The sequence below is a fragment of the Saccostrea cucullata genome, unplaced genomic scaffold (genome assembly GCF_032062105.1).
Source record: "Saccostrea cucullata isolate Sc308-1 unplaced genomic scaffold, CSIRO_AGI_Scuc_v1 ctg37, whole genome shotgun sequence".
NCBI classification, from domain to species: domain Eukaryota; kingdom Metazoa; phylum Mollusca; class Bivalvia; order Ostreida; family Ostreidae; genus Saccostrea; species Saccostrea cuccullata.
In genome coordinates, this window is record NW_026938868.1 from 704,839 (window position 1) to 725,996 (window position 21,158).

Here is a 21,158-nt window from a genome sequence, read left to right on the forward strand (position 1 = left end):
ATCTGTCGCCCTAGAGGCACTTCGCCCGCCTTAACCCCCCCCCCCCCCCATCTTCTTTTTTTCATCTATCCTTAACGTATACGTTATGTAAAATCTCTACAATTTGTTAAAAGAAAAATTAAAGAAAAAAATAATTATTTGTCAATGAAATAGCATATACACACAATAAGGGCAAAAAGGGTCATTTTCTCATTCAATTTTTCGATATGAGTGGGTCTTTGCTCCATTTTTTTTCTCGAAAGTTTACCCTATTTTTCTATGGGGCAAAGAACCACTGTACCTAAAAAAATCACCTTTATGACAAAAAATTCGCATCTTAGCAATATGTTAGAAAGGATTTTTTATTGCTAGGGTTCGAATCCCAGGAAAAACACATTTTTTATATAAAGAAAAATTTTGGTCGAGCGTGGCCCTTTTCATCGAGAGAAAAAAAGAAGACAATTTTGTAATACTTACATCTAGAAAGGGACAAGATTGTTTTCCCCAACTTATAGACAATTAAGAATGAAATGGAATATTTTTTGCAACCTAGCTTCGATAGTTGGAGAATTAAAAAAAAATGTTTCAGACATTTTTAAAATGGAAATTACCATAATTTTTTTTGTACCTAGACTAGACAAACAGAGATTACTGATTGATAAGAGACAAGTAAACATCCGAGTTTAAAATGACCTCTCATATCAGTGTGTCCTACTAAACCACCTGCAATGCTATTTAATGAAAATATTACTAGTATAGCCATGACAAATTGAATTCAATAGCAACAATGCACAGTTTAAGACGTTTCTTTAAGAAAATGCAATTCATGAATACATGTAGATAGTATTCTTTAAAACAGGCTGTCCTTGCCAAAAAATGATTTCCTGGTGCAGTTTATAGCTTAGTTACAAATGTGATAAGTTCACTTAAACCACAGAGACTAAGTCCTTCTTCAAAAAATGGTTTGGTTGCCCTCTCCCAACGGACTGGCTAAAGATGGCCCAACTTAATAACTTTTTAACCAAGCAATTATTTTTATATGTACTCTAAAAAATGTAATTTTTAAAATAGCATTGAAATTGAAATTTTCTGAGGGAAAATAATCTTACCTACCTACCTTTCCAATATTTTTAGACCGAGTCAGGAGATGGCAACCGATCATTTTTTTTTAAAGTTGATCTTATACATTTTAAATTCAGGTGAAGGAAAACTCTCTAATGTACAATAATTGTGAGAAGAATTTGATGAGATGACATGTTACCTTCCACCAGTAACAACGGTGATTTAACCAGAAGTCTGTATGAAGACTGTAGCTCCACTGGTGTGTACTTTTATGATAGAGTATCTTAAATAAGTCTATTTGTGTGCATACTAGTAGTCTCTGAAATCCAATAAAACTGTAGCCAGCAGGAGTAAAACTAGTAAATAAAAAAACTGTAGAATTTTTTTAAAATTTATTGTAACACATGGCATCAAACCCCTAAATTAATAGAACTGTACATCTCTATATGTCTACTTGTGTACCACTCTAACTGAAATAAGATTACAATTAAAACTAGGAAAGGAAGCATTTTGTGAAAATACTACACGTCTAGTTTTAGTAATCATGGCAACATTAATTGTCATATTAGAAAATGATCAAATTATGTATCTTGTTATAGTCTACTTGTTTACCAAGTCATGCCAAAAATGTTCTAGGAATACTGTTTGGAAAGAATTTCAGAGAATCCCTGAATCAGAAATATATTTGTTTTAGCTACTATGGCAAATAATTTGTCAAAATTGAAAAACCTTATTGGGAATTATGTATCTTAGTGAAGACACCAAAACTGTCGAAGGATTTGAACTTTGATAAATTGTTTATAAGAATATGAACAGACAAGAATATGGACAGACAGACAGACAGACAGAGGATGGCGGACACCTTACTAATGCTCTCTGACAGTTACATGTAATAACATTGGTTACAAAAAAAAAAAACATAGCATATTACACAGACAATTTTTAAAACAAACAGTGATAATGAAAAAATAGAAAACATAACATGCAGCACTTCTTAAAAAAAAGTAACAGATATAACTTATCTTTGTCTTTATTGGAATCTGAATGCTAGTTTGCCCATACATCAACAATGTCTCAAAAGAATAATAGAATTTCCCATTGTCTTTCATTGTAACAAGGTCTTACATAACTGCTTAAAGAGAAAAACACCTTCACTGGAAATTACCATTGTGGATAGTTTGTGTTTTCCTTCACAGAACTAATTTTTCATCAGTAACAAACAGTGCAATGTCTTTAATTATTATCAATATGACAGAATTCATGGGTCATACTCGGTCCATCCTTTAACCCAGGTGCTTTGTCATGACAGATGATCTGTGAACTTAATAGAATTTGTGAAACGATGCAAAAACAAACATCAGTTATACACAAGTCTGAAATTCCTCTCCTGTTCTCTCCGCTGAATTTCCATCTGTTTTGAAATTTCCTCCACTTTCCTCCCCAATAATGCTGAAGTTAAAGAAAAAGCATTGGTAATTGTGAGCATCAAGTTTTTGACATACATAAATACTTCATTCTGACATAACAAATGGACAAAAATAATACAGCTGTTTGATATAATATCTTTTAATCTCAAATCACATAAAATGACAAAATGAAATCTTAATCTCTGTAGCGTTTTTACTTACTTGTGTTCTGATCAATCCACTGCAGCGAGTCCATGTGAGAATTTAAAATTTTAGTGATTTGCTGAATCTGTAAAAAAAATCAAAGGTTACATAAACTTCTAAACATTGATGGGGTACATTACCAATCGTAAAAAAGCATAAACTGCTCTAACCCAGGTTATAGCAGTATAATTTGTTTTGCTATTTAATTCATTCCTTTAATATAATGTAATTTTCAATCATTAAGTACAGAAAACAAGATAATATCTCCCTTAAAAACGTCTTCAAATTGTTCATTTTTTAAATGTAACGTCAAGCTGATTGATACGTTTTTGACTTAAATCAAACTGACGTATGCAAACCAGGTTATACAATTTAGATTAATTTTTTATCCAATCAAATGATGCATTACAACCAAAATTAAATTTTTCATATATTTCTTTTGTCAGAGATTAAAAACATGAATATTTGATGAGAAGAGATATTTGTTACAGTGCCTGCTGTCCAATCCTTTTTATATTATTATTGATAAGAAAATATTGCACATTTTAATAAGAAATGGGAGCAGCTGAAAGACTGCCTTCATGCTGATCCCGGTTAGAACAGTAACAAGGTCTTACATAGTCATTGTGAACCTGCTGCAATGAAGGTCTTGTGGGCTATTCTGATCTGGATTAGTACAATAATAACGACTTACTGGGTCATTTTGATCCTGATTTGTATTAGAGGAATTCAGATGATCAATGATTTCTTTTAAATCTGACAGCATCCTCTTTAGCTGGGCATCAATGTTCTCTGCTAACTGATATCTTTGAAAAAAAATAGTCTTATTAGATAACTGATATCTATAAAAAACATTGTCATATTAGATAACTGATATCCATAAAAAATGAAAGAAAAAGTGAGCTAGCTCACATACCCCACGCTCCCCCAAAACTTGACGGTGAAACACATAATGAAAGGCACAGCGCACTTTAAATACATAGTATAGATCAAAAAGGGCAATAATTGCAAAAATAAAAAAATCTTCACATCAAAATGTCTTGCACATGAGGACATTTAAATGTGGAATGAAGTTTCTAGATATATAATTGAATCAAAATTTCTTGGCATTATACAAATCCAAACATTAATTTGAAGTGGTTGGGGGGAGGGGGGGGGGTGAGAAATTTTCTTGAATAATAGGCAAAACTCTTTGGGATAAAATAATGGAATATGTCCTAAATATCTGCATAGGTTGACAAAACTATGTACAACAGTTTAAGAGGAGTGGTGCTGACAAACTGTTCATCTCTATATTCAAAATATGGCAAAAAAGTCTAAGTTGGAAAGTGTGGAAATTCCCGGAAAAATAAAGGAATTGGAATTTCCTGGTAATATGCACATCTACATATTGTGTCCTAAATAGCTGCAAAGTTTAACGAAATTCTGTGCAGTGGTTTATGAGGAGTTGCGCTGACAAACTGTTCATCACTATATTCAAGGTATGGCCAAAAACCTAAGTTTTTAGTGCAGGATGTCCCGGAAAAAATAAAGGAATCAGAATTTCCTGGTAATATACACATCTACACATTGTGTCCTAAATATCTGCAAAGTTTGACGAAATTCTGTGCAGCAGTTTATGAGGAGTTGTGCTGACAAACTGTTCATCTCTATATTCAAGGTATGGCCAAATGCCGAAGTTAAAAAGTGCGGAAATTCTCGGAAAAAATAAAGGAATCGGAATTTCCTGGAAATATGCACATCTACACATTGTGTCCTAAATATCTGCAAAGTTTGACGAAATTCTGTGCAGCAGTTTATGAGGAGTTGCGCTGACAAACTGTTCATCTCTATATTCAAGGTATGGCCAAATGCCTAAGTTAAAAATGCCAAAATTCTCGGAAAAAATAATGGAATCGGAATTTCCTGGTAATATGCACATCTACACATTGTGTCCTAAATACCTGCAAAGTTTGACGAAATTCTGTGCAGCGGTTTATGAGGAGTTGCGCTGACAAACTGTTCATCTCTATATTCAAGGTATGGCCAAATGCCTAAGTTAAAAAGTGCCGAAATTCCTGGAAAAATAATGGAATCGGAATTTCCTGGTAATATGCACATCTACACATTGTGTCCTAAATACCTGCAAAGTTTGACGAAATTCTGTGCAGCGGTTTATGAGGAGTTGCGCTGACAAACTGTTCATCTCTATATTCAAGGTATGGCCAAATGCCTAAGTTAAAAAGTGCGGATATTCCCGGCAAAAATAATGGAATCAGAATTTCCTGGTAATATGCACATTAACACATTGTGTCCTAAATACCTGCAAAGTTTGACGAAATTCTGTGCAGCGGTTTATGAGGAGTTGCGCTGACAAAAAAAAGAGGACTGACTGACTGACTGATGGGTCAAAAACATTATACCTCCCGCAACTAGTTGCGTGGGGTATAAAAATATTGTCATATTAGATTACTGATATCTATAAAAATATTGTCATATTAGATAACTGATGTCTATAAAAAATATTGTCATTATTAGATAACTGATATCTTTAAAAATATTGTCAAGTAAGACAACTGATATCTTAATATAAACTATTGCCATGTAAGATAATTGATATCTACTGGTATAAATAACCAGAAGTCTCTGTCGAGACTGAAGCTCTACTGGTTTGTACTTATAGCAAAGGAAGAGAAAAGTGCTTAAGCTTTTGGGAATTGAAACTTTACAACAGCAATAAATAGAATAATGATCCTTGATAAAATCTCTTTATGTTCTTAGTGTAGTCTACTTGTGTGCCAAGTTATATTGAAATCAGATCAAAACTGTAGGAGGAGTAGCATTTTGAAAGAATTTCACAGAAATTTCTATTTTTAGCAACCTGGCAACACCGTTCATCGAAATCAAAAACCGATACATAGAATTATGTATCTTGGTTTAGTCTACTTGTGTGCCAAGTTATATTGAAATCAGACCAAAACTGTATGAGGAGTAGCATTTTGAAAGAATTTCACAGAAATTTTTATTTTTTGTAAACACGGCAAGACCGTTCATCGAAATCAAAAACCAATATGTAGAATTATGTATCTTAGTGTAGTCTACTTGTGTGCCAAGTTATACTGAAATCAGACCAAAACTGTAGGAGGAGTAGCATTTTGAAAGAATTTCACAGAAATTTCTATTTTTAGTAACCTGGCAACACCGTTCATCGAAATCAAAAACCAATACGTAGAATTATGTATCTTAGTGTAGTCTACTTGTGTGCCAAGTTATATTGAAATCAGACCAAAACTGTAGGAGGAGTAGCATTTTGAAAGAATTTCACAGAAATTTCTATTTTTAGTTACCACGGCAACACCGTTCATCGAAATCAAAAACCGATACAGAGAATTATGTATCTTAGTGTAGTCTACTTGTGTGCCAAGTTATATAGAAATTAGACCAAAACTGTAGGAGGAGTAGCATTTTGAAAAATTGTTTACAGACAGACAGACGGATGGACGCTGGACGCATTACTATCGCATAAGCTCTTCTGGTCTCTGACCAGTAGAGCTAAAAAATTGTCAGGTAAGAAAATTATTATTACCAAATATGTATCAGTTGAAAAAGATAATGACAAAATTAAACGTGAAAAAATTGAGTGTGTGAAATAATATGAAGCTGTCACTGGTTGAATCCAAAATATCTAAAGATTTTTATCAGGTAATCAACCAGAAGTCTCTGTCGAGACTGAAGCTCTACTGGTTTGTTCTTATCGCAAAGGAAGAGAAAAGTACTTTAAAATAGAAGTTGGGAATTGAAACTTTACAACAGCAATAAATAGAATAATGATCCTTGATTATAAGTCTCTTTATGTTCTCAGTGCAGTCTACTTGCATGCCACATTATATTATAATCAGGCTAAAACTGTATTTGGAGTAGCATTTTGAGAGCATCTAACAGGAATTTCTATTTTTAGTAACCAAGGCAATAATTTTCATCGAACTCAAAAATGGATATACAGAATAATGTATCTTAGTGTAGTCCACTTGTGTGGCAAGTTATATTGAAATCAGACCAAAACTGTAGGAGACATAGCATTTAGAAAAATTTCATAGAAATTTTTATTTTTAGTAACAACAGCAACACCATTCATCAAAATCAAAAACCGATACACAGAATTATATATCTTAGTGTAGTCTACTTGTGTGCCAAGTTATATTGAAATCAGACCAAATCTGTAGGAGGAGTAGCATTTTGAAAGATTTTCACAGAAATTTCTATTTTTAGTAACAACAGCAACACCATTCATCGAAATCAAAAAACGATACACAGAATTGTGTATCTTAGTGTAATCTTCTTGTGTGCCAAGTTATATTGAAATCAGACCAAATCCGTAGGAGAAGTAGCAATTTGAAAGAATTTCACAAAAATTCTATTTTTAGTAACCACGGAAACATCGTTCACCGAAATCAAAAACTGATGCATAGAATTATGTATCTTAGTGTAGTCCACTTGTGTGCCATGTTATATTGAAATCAGACCAAAACTGTAGGAGAAGTAGCATTTTGAAAGAATTTCACAAAAAATTCTATTTTTAGTAACCACAGCAACACCGTTCATCGAAATCAAAAACCGATACACAGAATTATGTATCTTAGTGTAGTCTACTTGTGTGCCATGTTATATTGAGATCAGACCAAAACTGTAGGAGGAGTAGCATTTTGAAAGAATTTCACAAAAAATTCTATTTTTAGTAACCACGGCAACATCGTTCAACGAAATCAAAAACCGATACACAGAATTATGTATCTTAGTGTAGTCTACTTGTGTGCCATGTTATATTGAAATCAGACCAAAACTGTAGGAGGAGTAGCATTTTTGAAAAATTGTTTACAGACAGACAGACAGACGGACGGATGCCGGAAGCATTACTATCGCATAAGCTTTTCTGGTCTCTGACCAGTAGAGCTAAAAATTAAAAAGCTCATTTTAACAGATATAATCTAAAGGTATGGCAAAGTCTCACACAAAACTAAACAAATGTTTTGTAGTGTGCATTTCAAAATACAATGTCTACACAGCATCCAAAGCTGGCCTGGATTTATGAATCCCTAAGTGCAACATTCCTGCAAATTTTGTCACCATAAGACTTCAATTATTAATTATTATCAAACTTGCTTGTTAATCTTAAAATTGCTCCAAAGACTTTGACCTGGTTACTCATTCAGGAAATGTAGGTCAAATCCTTTATCTGAATCAAGTCAGGTAGTGTATATCCAATAATGCTTCATGCTTGCAAGTTTGGTCAAGGTAGGGTTTAAAATATTTTGGATTGAGATGTGTTCTTGGAATGTCCTGACACATATGCTGATCTCAATAGTGGGGGTATAGCATAATCTCTACTCGACTTTGCCAAGGTGATGTAATAGATCAGGACAAATTTTTCTGAAGATGGTAGACTCTGTGTGAAAGAGAGACAGCTCCCTTTATACAGATGCCTGCTATGCTAAACCTACGTGTTTTCCCGCTCCAGAGCTGAGTGTTGCTGAATGTTAATATTAGGCTGTTGTTCTACTGTCTTCTCTAGAGGGACCAGTAGCTCCTCTAACTCCCTCTGCTGTGAATGAATGAAGTCCAACTCATGGTCCAGCTTCTGCTGGTCTACCTTCACTCGTTCCATGTCACTGTTCAGTGTGGTTATCTGTAATGTCAATCAAATAATAGTTACAAATACCACACCATTCATTGAAATTTAAATGTGATGTAATCATTATGTAATCCAAGATTTGTAATATTAAGAGGCTGTCCACCGAAAAACCAGGCAATGGGTGGCACATCGCATGTCATGGATTTTAATTATTTTTTGCATGTAGACTTATTAAAGCAAGTGTTTATACATGACAACATCAAAAAATTTTATAGTGCTCCTCTAGTCCTAGTTTTGGTAAATGCTTAATTTTAAGTGCAAAAAGGTCAACATGAGGGTAAAAAAAATACTACCTTTTTATTTTGTTTTATATGTAACAGATACTCTAGAGGTAGAGGTGCCAATGAATATAATTTATAGAATAGACTTTTATCTTTTATTTTATGAATGAATAAGACTCCAATTTACACTTCTTTAGAAAAAAATATCTGGTCCAAATTTGAGTTTAGCAAGTAAATGTTTAAATTCAGTATCCAATTTTAATTACGTTATAAAACCCAATACAATGCATGGACATATTTGTTTACTTATGTTTTTATGAATAAAAAGTACAAGCTTTTTGGTCATTCAATAAAATCATTGGGATACGGTATTTTGAAAGAAATAAAAGGAGTCAAATTTACTTATTTTTTATAGTTTTCACAAATGAAACCGATCCCGACCGGAATTGTATAAAGAAGAAAATACTAAAATAGTAATGTCAAATTTGGCTCTTTTGTCGTAATATGATTAAGAAATTACTTGAATAATTTTTTCTACATGTTATATAGGTGGCAGGTGCCTTTAGTTTGATAAATTAATTAATTTTGGATTTTTTTTTTATCGATCGGGATCGGTTTTTACCGTAAATTTAGAAAAATTTCCTAAATTTTGCTCTTCATGTTAATTTATCAGAAAAAAATGCTTGTCTGTTATTTCTTTTCAGTCAGTTTACTGTTTTTAAATGAGTGTAACCATAGATTCAAATGTATGTATTATTTAATTAAATTACCAATGTCTTTTACTTACATGATTACATGTAAAACATCTGATCTGATTGATTTCTTTATAGATACAAGGTATTTTTAAAAAAGTATTTGTGCATGCATTATGCAACAACCAGAGCAGACAACTTTCTAGCTTCATTATTCATCTTATTTTCAAGTAAAATTTCTTTCTTATTTGTCTCAGGAATTAGAATAAATTCTATCAGTAGCGAAATTAAATTTGCCTAAATGCAAGAAATATATTTATGTGTATAGTCTCGGCTTTATCCAAGTTTTTTCTTACCTGTCATCTGTAAAGCCTTTTCCTCTTTTACAAAATTTGATTTTATGTAAATTAGAAAATAAGTTCTTTCATGTATAGTATAATTATTCAAGAGCCGATACATCGCAAGCAAGAAGCGCGGAAGGGGGGTGCGGGGTCATTGCAACATTTTTAAAAATTGGTTTCATGAACGTAAAAACATTTTAGTATTGGTCAACATAGTCACAGGTTTATACTCCATATTAAATATAAGCGCGTGATTGTTTCATTCGCCGAATAAAAATAAATTTAAAAAATTAAAAAACAACAAAAAACAAAAACCAAATGTTTAACTAAACCACCTTCCGTTATAGTGCCAAATTATAGTCGGGAGTTCAGCAGTAAATTTAACTCAATAAATATATTTTTATAACTTTTTTTTCAGTTTTTTTTTCATTTTTAATCGTACTGTAGATCGTTTATTTTGATTTGACTGCATAGGTAAATTTACCAATTTCGTTGAATTAAATGTTGCGTAAATCTAAAACATTCATCATTGATTCCCAATTTTATAAGAAATGTTCGTTATAAACACTTCATTAATTATTTTAACGCATATCCTGGTAAATCGGTTTTTAATAATTAGCTCTCGGACATGTATAAAATTATTTATCAAAACGTCATCTTGCTGAAACGCCGCCCTTGTACTGTGTAAAATACATTTTGATATTAAAATATTATTTAACATTTAGTATAATGCACTCTGGAGAGTAATCATTAAAAAAAAATATTTTTCTTTACATTTAACGCAATGAATTTACGAACTTCTCTGGAAAACTTGTAACTATTTCATTGTGACGCAATATTATGACGTCACTGATAAATCAATGGAGACGTGGATTTAACCTGAATATTATAGCCAATTTTAATCTAAATATTATGTTTTGAGGCGAAAATGAATTATATTTTGAAAATAAATTATTCATTTTTTGTTTGATAATTTTCTTTAGTGTATCGATTCCAAATATTTCACTAGGATTCCGATGAAAATGTGTTTAGCAGATTTACCGATGCCACGGGAGATAACTCTTGCACCGCAAATTTTCATTAAAACGTCTATATATTTTGCCAAATAACTTCTATTAAAAGTGTTTTTCCCAATGATTTTATTTTTTTAACAAAAAGATGAAATATATCTAGATTTATTTAAGTGTGAATTATAGTCCTGTTAAAATTGTATTAGAAATTACAGCTCTTTGTTTCTTACCTACTTTCAATGGTTTATATAGGGGAATTCAAAAACACGAAACACAAGGATATTTTAATAAATAAGCAATTTTCAAACTAATCTTCATTTACATTATTCCTTTTGGACTACATTGATATTGTTTTTAATAAAATACCAAATATTCGTCACATTCGATGTGCCGCCTGTTAATACAATACTGCCTGGTTTTTCGGTGGACTGCCTCTTAAATCAATCTTTGGGACATGTTCATATAACATTCTAAAAACTTTTGTGACATTGGACATTGACTTTCTACCAATATTTATTTCTTTAAAGCAATTCTGATCTATGTACAAAAATAAAAATACTTTGTTAAAATTTTTCTTTTGATACAAATTTTTATATTTTTATAATACATATTTTAAACCTGTTGGAGTTGTCTTTCTTACTTTGTAGTTGCTTTCTTACCTTCTCTCCATTTTCCACCAGCAGTCTGTCCCAGGCATTAACCTGGGTGGCCAGTTCTAAGAAGTCCTGTTCCTGCTTCTCCAGCTCTGACATCCATTTATTTATGTTCTCCTCCAGCTGTTGATACGACATCTTGGTCTCTGGGACGGCGGCTGTCGCGACTGTGCTGGCAGCCGAACTTGTGGCTGCAGTGCTGTAAAAATATTCATCACATTGTTTTAATCCTAGACTTAACAGGATCTATATGTTTAAGTTTCATTTTCATACACACAAGAATTAGTTTACATGTATATTGCAAATACTGAGGCTAAAATGTTCAAAGGGGGAAACTTTGCTATTCATTTTAAAGAGTGAATATTCTACAGATTAAAAAAAAAGTAATGAATCATGTTATAATCACTGACATCACATAAGGAAATAGACTTGGTAACAAAATTCTTGTCATATTCAGGAAATCTGATTTTATAGTGTTTAGTACCCTGCAGCAGAGGCTGCCACTGGAAAACTAAGTGTGGAGGTCTGTGGTTTTGTGGCAGCAGTTGTGGTGCCAGCAATTAAGCCTCCTAGAGTTGGTGCAGCACTTGTTGTTTTGGCACCACCAAACTGGAAACCACTTGCAGTGGTGGCTGTTCCTCCAAGGGTTAATCCAGTGGCAGTGGTGGTATTGGCGGTCCCCAATGTAAGGCCTGGGGCGGCTCCTTGAGTGGTACCCACTGATATTCCAAGTGGCTTAGTGGCTGCTGTTGGTGTTTGTCCTGGTAAGTTGAATGTAGCTGTTGCTGCAAATGAGTAAAAAACAATTGTCAATGTACAGTGTTCACACACCTAGTATACAGTAAAATTTGTCTAATCCGGACTCTGAGTACTCCGGACTTTTGTCCATTCCGTCTATAAATTTTAGTCCCATGCACTTCTTTAACAAATTCATTAGAGAAAATTCTGTGTAGTCCGGATACTGTCTATTCTGTATTCCGAACGGTCATTCTGGTCCCAACTGCTCATAATTTACGATAACTATATCCTCTGATCCGGCCACACATAATTACCTGAGTTTCACCAAAGCAATTAACACCTTTCGTGGTGGATGTGCTAATCTGTGTTTACATTAGCATTATTAGTGCCATGAGAAGAACTGAAATTTGGCAGTGACACAGCCCGTTTGAAAAAAAATGACTAAATTACAGTTAAAACCAGAAGTCTCTGTCGAGACTGAAGCTCTACTCGTTTGTACTTATAGCAAAGGAAGAGGAAAGTACTTAAGCAGTTGGGAATTGAAACTTTACACTAGCAAAAAATAGAGAATAACGATCCTTGAATAAGTTTCTTTATGTTCTTAGTGTAGTCTACTTGCATGCCACATTATATTATAATCAGACTAAAACTGTATTTGAAGTAGCATTTTGAGAGTAACAGAAATTGCTATTTTATTTACCTTGGTTAATAAAGATAGCAATGTTCATCAAAATCAAAAACGGATATAAAGAATTATGTACCTTAGTGTAGTCTACTTGTGTGCCAAGTTATATTGAAGTCAGACCAAAACTGTAGGAGGAGTAGCATTTTGAAAGAATTTCACAGAAATTTCTATATTTAGTAACAACGCCTACACCGTTCGTCGAAATCAAAAACCGATATACAGAATTATGTATCTTAGTGTAGTCTACTTGTGTGCCAAGTTATATTGAAATCAGATCAAAACTGTAGGAGGAGTAGCATTTTGAAAGAATTTCATAGAAATTTATATTTTTAGTAACAACGCCAACATCGTTCGTCGAAATCAAAAACCGATATACAGAATTATGTATCTTAGTGTAGTCTACTTGTGTGCCAAGTTATATTGAAATCAGATCAAAACTGTAGGAGGAGTAGCATTTTGAAAGAATTTCATAGAAATTTTTATTTTTAGTAACAACGCCAACACCGTTTGTCGAAATCAAAAACCGATACACAGAATTATGTATCTTAGTGTAGTCTACTTGTGTGCCAAGTTATACTGAAATCAGACCAAAACTGTAGGAGGAGTAGCATTTTGAAAGAATTTCACAGAAATTTCTATTTTTAGTAACAACGCCAACACCATTCGTCAAAATCAAAAACCGATACACAGAATTGTGTATCTTAGTGTAATCTACTTGTGTGCCAAGTTATATTGAAATCAGACCAAAACTGTAGGAGGAGTAGCATTTTGAAAGAATTTCACAGAAATTTCTATTTTTAGTAACAACGCCAACACCATTCGTCGAAATCAAAAAATGATATACAGAATTATGTATCTAAGTGTAGTCTACTTGTGTGCCAAGTTATATTGAAATCAGACCAAAACTGTAGGAGGAGTAGCATTTTGAAAGAATTTCACAGAAATTTCTATTTTTAGTAACAACGCCAACACCGTTCGTCGAAATCATAAACCGATACACAGAATTGTGTATCTTAGTGTAGTCTACTTGTGTGCCAAGTTATATTGAAATCAGACCAAAACTGTAGGAGGAGTAGCATTTTGAAAGAATTTCACAGAAATTTCTATTTTTAGTAACAACGCCAACACCGTTCGTCGAAATCAAAATCCGATACACAGAATTATGTATCTTAGTGTAGTCTACTTATATGCCAAGTTATATTGAAATCAGATCAAAACTGTAGGAGGAGTAGCATTTTGAAAAATTGTTTACAGACAGACAGACAGACAGACGGACAGACGGACGGACGCCGGACGCATTACTATCGCATAAAAATGGTCTCTAAATTACAGTTAAAAAAAACACGTTTAAATGGTTTTAACCCATTTCACCAAATATAAATACAAAAAAAATAGATACGCGATTTACAAATCAAAATATAAATCGGGATCGAAAATCGAACGCATTTCAAAATGGCGCCATAACCCTGTGAAGAAGACGTAATTTTTTGTACTTGAAAATTAAAAGTTCTATCCAATGATTATCAAATCGTAAATAAATGTGTTATGGTTATACATTGAATTGACTCTGACTTGCGAAACCGGTCCGCTTGATATATTTTATTATAATGCGTTTGTGTAGATTTTGATTTAGGCAACATATTTCACCCTGACTTTCAAACTTCGTGAACTAAAAGAAAAATACAGTAAGTCATGTAGGACTATTTTATTTATAATTTCTAGACTCCAAAATATTGATTGATTTTATCATTTAATTATAATTTACTATGCATATGCTGTGCTTGTAAATAAAACCACGAAATTTCATAATTAATATTTTCCTGCATTTTTCCTGCACTCCGGATTCTGTCTAAACCGGCCGAATTTTATGGAACCGGTGATGGCCAGTTTGGACAAATTATACTGTATATACACAGTAACATGGGAATTTCAATATGCACAGACTCATTACATGTATTTGTGTGCATTATGATGTCATATTACTTGATTTTTGTTATAGAACAGAGAAACTATGCATTGTGACATAAGGTTATTTACCTAGAACTAAAAGTCAGATGTACGGAAATGTACACCCTACTGTCTTGCTAAACAATCAAAACTCATGTTGCAAGCTAGATAGAAAATGTAATAGCTATGTATAGCAATGCCAATATTTACCTCCTGTGCTTCCCTCCAGGGTCAATCCTGTAGCAGACGTGGTTTATAATACAACTGTACACAATATTTAACCCCTGTGCTTTCCCTCAGAGTCAGTCCTGTAGGAGCAGTGTTATATATAACTGTTACCAATATTTACCTCCTGTGCTTCCCCTCAGTCCTGTAGGAGCCAGTGTTATATATAACTGTTACCAATATTTACCTCCTGTGCTTCCTCCTAGTGTCAATCCTGTGGGAGCAGCAGCTGGGGTGGCTCCTGTTGCTGCTGTTGCTGTGGACACTGTAGGCATTTTACCCATAGCGAACCCTGCCAGTCCACCAACCTGTGGACCAGTGGTTGCAGGGGCAGTTGTCTGTGTGGAGAGTGCAGAGGGCATGCCTGGAGTGGCAGTTCCCATAACTCCTCCGGTCCCTGATCCAAAAGTAAAACCCCCAGGTGTAGCTGTACTGGTGGATGATGCAAAAGAAAAACCCTGGGTGGAGGCCTGAGGTTGTATGCCCATAGCAAATGGAGTGGCTGATGCTAGAAAGAACAAAGAATTCCAATGTCATTGACATTAGAAACACATTCACTTCTACAATGCAAGATTTTACCAGTGAGGGAGGAAGAGCTTTTAAAACAAGATGTGTTTGTGAAACACTATGCGCCCGGCGTCAACAAAGTTCGAAAAAGCTATTTTTAGTATATAGGTCACAGTCAAGGTCACAAGGTCGTTGACCTTGGTGTTGTTTGTAAGAACTTAATTAGTGGGGTATGCATACTAAATATGAAGTCCCTATCTCCTATGGTTCAAAAGTTATGGCAAAAAGTGGAAAAAGCTATTTTTAGCATATAGGTCACAGTCAAGGTTACATGGTCATTGACCTTGGTGTTGTTTGAAAGAACTTTATTAGTGGAGTATGCATACTAAATATGAAGTCCCTATCTCGTATGGTTCAAAAGTTATGGCAAAAAGTGGAAAAAGCTATTTTTAGCATATAGGTCACAGTCAAGGTCACAAGGTCATTGACCTTGATGTCATTTGAAAGAACTTTATTAGTGGAGTATGCATACCAAATATGAAGTCTCTATCTCTTATGATTCAAAAGTCATGACAAACAGTTGAAAAAGTTATTTTTAGCATATAGGTTACGGTCAAGGTCACAAGGTCATTGACCTTGATGTCATTTGAAAGAACTTTATTAGAGGAGTATGCATACCAAATATGAAGTCTCTATCTCTTACAGTTCAAAAGTTTTGGCGAAGGTTAAAGTTGACAACAGACAGACAGACAAACAGACAAATAGACAGGACAAAAACAATATGCGCCCCGAAAAAATTCGGGCGCATAAAAATCAAAATAAAATAGCATTACGATGTTTATTGTACTAAATATTAATTTCTTAAAGTAAATGCTGTGAATGTTTTAATTACAGGGGTGTGCAATTACCATCGCCCCACGCCCCAGGCTACCAATTTAAGAGGTCGGGCTATCTTAAATCTATACGTTAGCCTGTCGGGCTAGTAAATCTAAAACGAAAGTAAACATATATTTACCTCAACTGAATTGAAGTACGAATTAACTTTTCTGTAAAATCAAAATCTTTAATTCGTTTTAGCCTATATGCAATGTGTGTTCCTATCGCCAGTCATCTCAGTGACAATTATAGTCGATATAAATAGGGGGAAGTACCTGACAATTACAAAGTGCAAACCATTATTTGTTTTATTTATTTCAACTTAAATGTGTTTTTTTTTATCCTTTATGTTAAACTTATACATGTATTGTTTTCGATAGTTAATGGGCTAGTGACTGGCAACCTCGGGCTAGTAACTTTGTTACCGCCACTAGCCCGACGGGCTAGTAATTTATTTTTGTAATTGCATACCCCTGAATTAATAAAAATAAGTTAACTTTTTTTTACAATTTTATTTCATACCTGCAGCTGTTGTTGCTGGCTTCTGTCCAAATGAAAATCCTCCTACGGGTGTTCTTGAACTAACAGGAGCTAAAAACAGTTATATATGTTAACAACGGCATTTTAAATGGCATTGTATTACAAGAGAATTTCCAAAGAGTAAAATAGAGTATGAGTCACATTGGCATCCTGCGGTATTTTTTAATCATACTCTGTAGACAAAAGCTTTGTCACATTTACACGTAATGATTTTTTTTTGTTTTCTCATTACAATCTTATCAGTCACCCGCGTGGCGCAGTGGTTAGAGCATCTGCTCTAAAGTTGCAAAATAAAGAGTTGATCCTTATATCGCGGGTTCGAATCCCATTGTGGGACATGGAGACCGGTCCTTTGGATGAGATCGTATAAACCTAGGCCCTTAGTTAGAATAATCTAACTGTGTCTCAGGACAAGCCCTCACCACAGTTAGAAAATCTCCCATATACTCGCAATGTAGCAAATAATTGCAGAATCGCTCCGAAATGATTTTGAAGGATACAAACGGATTTGCACTGAAAATAACTTATAAGTTAATTATAACAAACCTTTTTGAGATTGTTTATGCCTTTTATCCCAAAAAATAATCCATAAAAACACGAAAATTCAACTAATTTTCTCAACGATTTTTCTCGTTTCAAATGCCATGTTTACATTCAGAACTCTCGGGATTGTTCGTAGTAAATACACTGAGTGCGAGTTATCGCCCGTGTTTACTTTGCTACATTGTGAATATACGGAGAGAATTCTATCGTTAAACCAGGTCCATAGGACATTTATCATTTTAACGATAGAACATTTTATCTACTAGGCCCTGTGTCACAGTAGGTGCTGACATGAAAAAGATCCCTCCCTGCTCTACGGCCCTGAGTTCCCAGTATAGGACAAATTTGCAGCTTTCCCTCAGCAAATGGTGGCATCTCCATATGAGTGAAAATTTCTAGATAGAGACGTTAAACATTTTACAATATTCAATCAATCAATCATAAAACAATCTTATCGTGCTTATATGCCTCAAATAACATTAAAACACCCCCAGGGGGGATTTGATGCAATTAGACGTGTTCGATTGTCAGAAAGAGATAATCATAAACTTGTTGTAGTGCTTGACTAGAGTAGAAATATTCTGGGGGCCGGGTTCAATCCTGATCTGGTCCATTGCAATTTTTTTCCTCTCCCATACATATGTAGAAAAGAAAACATTGTGAAATCACAAATCAGTTGCTTCTTCGAAATCTGAATAATCATTATTGGATTATATTAGATTATATAAATGCTTACCTCCCTGGGTAGACGTTGGGGTACCAAAAGTGAATCCACCACCACTTGCGCCAGGATTTCCTCCAAACATGGTGGAGGTCGCGCAGATTCTTTTAATATAAACCTGATGCAGTAACAATATTAACTAACAAAAACTAAACAGTAACACGAGTCTTCCAAACTGACACTCTTTTTAAAAAAAACTTGAATTTTCAGGAAATTCCCTCCACTAAATTGATGTTTACCGGAAATGCACACTACTTTTAGTTCAGACAAACTTAAGATATTCGACAACAGTGATCTTGTGTGTTGTTTTCTATTACGTTCGAACATTAAATACTAAAATGCCATTAGTGCATATATTCATGTCTTAATTACACGAAAACTGAAATGGTCATAGAAAATAATCACACAATTTAATTTTCAAGAATTATGAAATATAAGAACGACTTAATACACTACAACAACCCGCGATCATGTCGAGACATTTTCGATTCATTTCTCGTACTGTTTTTGTAAAAAATAACGAAATTGATGATGCTCTAAACAGTATAAATAGGTAAGTATATACCTCTATGAAATTGTTTTAACTGTTTATTCAAAAAAGTAAACAAAAGAACTATTGCAAAATCTATATATATTTTTTTAATTTGAGGAAATTCGAGATGCATCACCCTTTTATATAAATTCCATTTAAGGGTCATTGATACTCTGATAAGAGAGATAACTCTTAATGACATAAATGTCTATTATTCCCTTATAAATTTACCAAGTTGAAGTGTCTTTTTTGACCAATTTTGCCCCGCAAGCTATGCTGTAATTGTTTGTATTTTACTTATAAAGTACATTTCTTTTGGAAAATCATTAAGGTTCAATCATCATTTTATATGAGTGAGCAGAGGGTTTATGAACCTTAAAATATATTTTTTATAATATAAAAATGATTTTTAAAAAATGCCCTTACTCTATTATATGCAATATCCTGATTATACAGGTGCTTGTTATATACAATACGCTACTTTTCTACTTTTTTTAGGGTATTATATTGTCTTTACTTGCAAATAAGCTGTGGATCCTACCTAAATGACAAAAAATGCCCGTATCTATTATATGCAATATCCTGATTACACAGGCTAATATATGCAATATTCTGATTATACAGGTGCTTGTTTCATACAGTATGCTAGTTTTCTACTATATTAGTATGTAATTATATAGTAGAAAACTAGCATACTGTATGGTACTATATAATATGTTATTATATAGTCGAAAACTAGCCTGTCTGAGTGTCAGTGTGTAATCAGGATATTGCATATTACAGCGAGCGTAGCAAAGTGACGCTTGTCACTACAAAGCTCTTAAAGCAACGCCTGGGGGAAGAGAAATATTCATTAGTCAGATTTTTTTTTCCTCAGTAACTCTGGACCCACAATGCATTCTTGTTAAAGATACCCTTCTTGTGAGAATAGCAACAAAAGGTCAACTAAAAGTTAACATGCCATGATTTAATGAATGAATATTGAAGATAATAGCAAATATGAAGGAAAAAAATACATGCAATTGTATAGATACCTTTAACAAAGGAATTTCACTCTGAATTCATTTAACAATAAGGTTAAACGAATTAACCCCATCCCACCATCCTCTCAATCTCAGTATCATAATGATGTATGGATTTAAAGGAAAAAATTTAAAAAAGCAGACCGTAACAATTTTCAACTTTCGCGTAGACTGAATGAATATTGAAGATAAATAGCAAACGAAACATTCATTTAATTTCAGCACCGTTCAGGCTTCTTTTTGGTAATGTAAGTTACATTCACGAAGTCGTGGCGTCAGAGTCAAATGGCACGTGCAGCTTTACAAGCCTGATCTAAATAATAACAAAAGAAATGTCTGCGCTCGCCAGAATGGTCAAACCATCAACATATTAGCCTGTGTAATCAGGATATTGCATGTAATAGACTAAGGGCATTTTTTTTTCATTTAGGTAGGATCCACAGCTTATTTGCTAGTCAAGAGGATATTCAATCAAAACAAAAGACAAATAAGTTGATGTTTTAGTCATTTTTATGACCTTGTTTAAATTCAGCATTTTAACAAATCTGAAAACTAGGGACTGTTCTGCCTACCTCTTCATTACATAGTGTTCGTGGTGGGTGTCAACACTCATTAGGGTATGCTTACTCCTTCCATGCACCTGATCTCATCTCTGGAGTTTCTAGGGGTAAACATTTATGTTCTGATCACAGAATGTAATATTTTAAAATGTAATGTTAGCACATTTTTTTTTTGAGATCTTACATTTTCATGATCTTTTTCTTTTTTGTACAACTGTTAATATGTGACAAAAGAAAGTTACTTCGTGAATGAAGTAACAAAGAGGACCAGTTCTGATTAACATGGTGATTGGTGATAATTAATAAGTCAACACAGTGTGAATTAATCAATGATTCTTATCTGTGGCTCACTGCACACAAGATGGACACAGTGGAAATGCATCTTGTAAACTAAGACCCAAGTACCTATGTTTGAAATTTATATCTGAAAATTTGCAGGTTAATGAGGAATGAAAAAATATCAGATGCCATAAGAAGAAATCAGTACTACATAACACCATGTGAGAGGCGACAACAGGTGGACAGAGAAAGAGCAAAGAGACTGTATGGTTCAGGGATGGCTAAAAGAGTGAACTTTTTGATGCGAAAAAGTCGTCCAAATCCATTTCCAAGATAACAGCAAACTTAGTGGATAGAGACCATGTTTTTCAATGTATAAAAAATACAGTTGTCGTGATGGGAAACTAAAGAATCAAAAGCAATTCTAAAGTTTTGTTTTTGAACTGCTGTGAATATGTTAAATTGTATTAAGACTGATATTTAGTTTTACATAAAGGAAATATATTGAAAGAAAAATAAATCTTGATGCACAGGACTTGTGTTTAAAACAGTTTTATATAATCAGACAAGAAATGTTCTACTGTCAAAATGATCGTCAAAATATTTACTGTGTCTTGTTTGTGATACTATATATGTCATTTGAGTGTGTCTTGTACGAGGGTTGTTCAAAAAGTTCGTGGATGATATCAATCTTCGTTATATTACTCACTAGAAATTTAAAATAAACACATATAATATGTAAAAATA

General features: G+C 33.5%; 2 protein-coding genes across 2 annotated transcripts; one reads left to right on the forward strand and one right to left on the reverse strand.

Moving 5' to 3' along the window:
• Positions 1–1,418: 1,418 nt before the first annotated feature.
• LOC134251604 (nuclear pore glycoprotein p62-like) lies at positions 1,419–18,275 on the reverse strand. The gene is made up of 9 exons (XM_062734010.1): positions 18,034–18,275; positions 16,737–16,805; positions 15,019–15,339; positions 11,721–12,021; positions 11,243–11,435; positions 8,129–8,313; positions 3,346–3,457; positions 2,670–2,736; positions 1,419–2,490 (listed from the first exon to the last, which is right to left on the reverse strand). Exons 1-9 carry the CDS (start codon positions 18,101–18,103, stop codon positions 2,399–2,401), a joined length of 1,410 nt encoding a protein of 469 aa, XP_062589994.1. The 5' UTR covers positions 18,104–18,275; the 3' UTR covers positions 1,419–2,398.
• A 164-nt stretch (positions 18,276–18,439) lies between these two features.
• LOC134251606 (small ribosomal subunit protein bS21m-like) lies at positions 18,440–21,158 on the forward strand. The gene is made up of 2 exons (XM_062734014.1): positions 18,440–18,571; positions 20,571–21,158. The coding sequence occupies exons 1-2, from the start codon at positions 18,489–18,491 to the stop codon at positions 20,746–20,748; spliced, it is 261 nt and encodes an 86-aa protein (XP_062589998.1). The 5' UTR covers positions 18,440–18,488; the 3' UTR covers positions 20,749–21,158.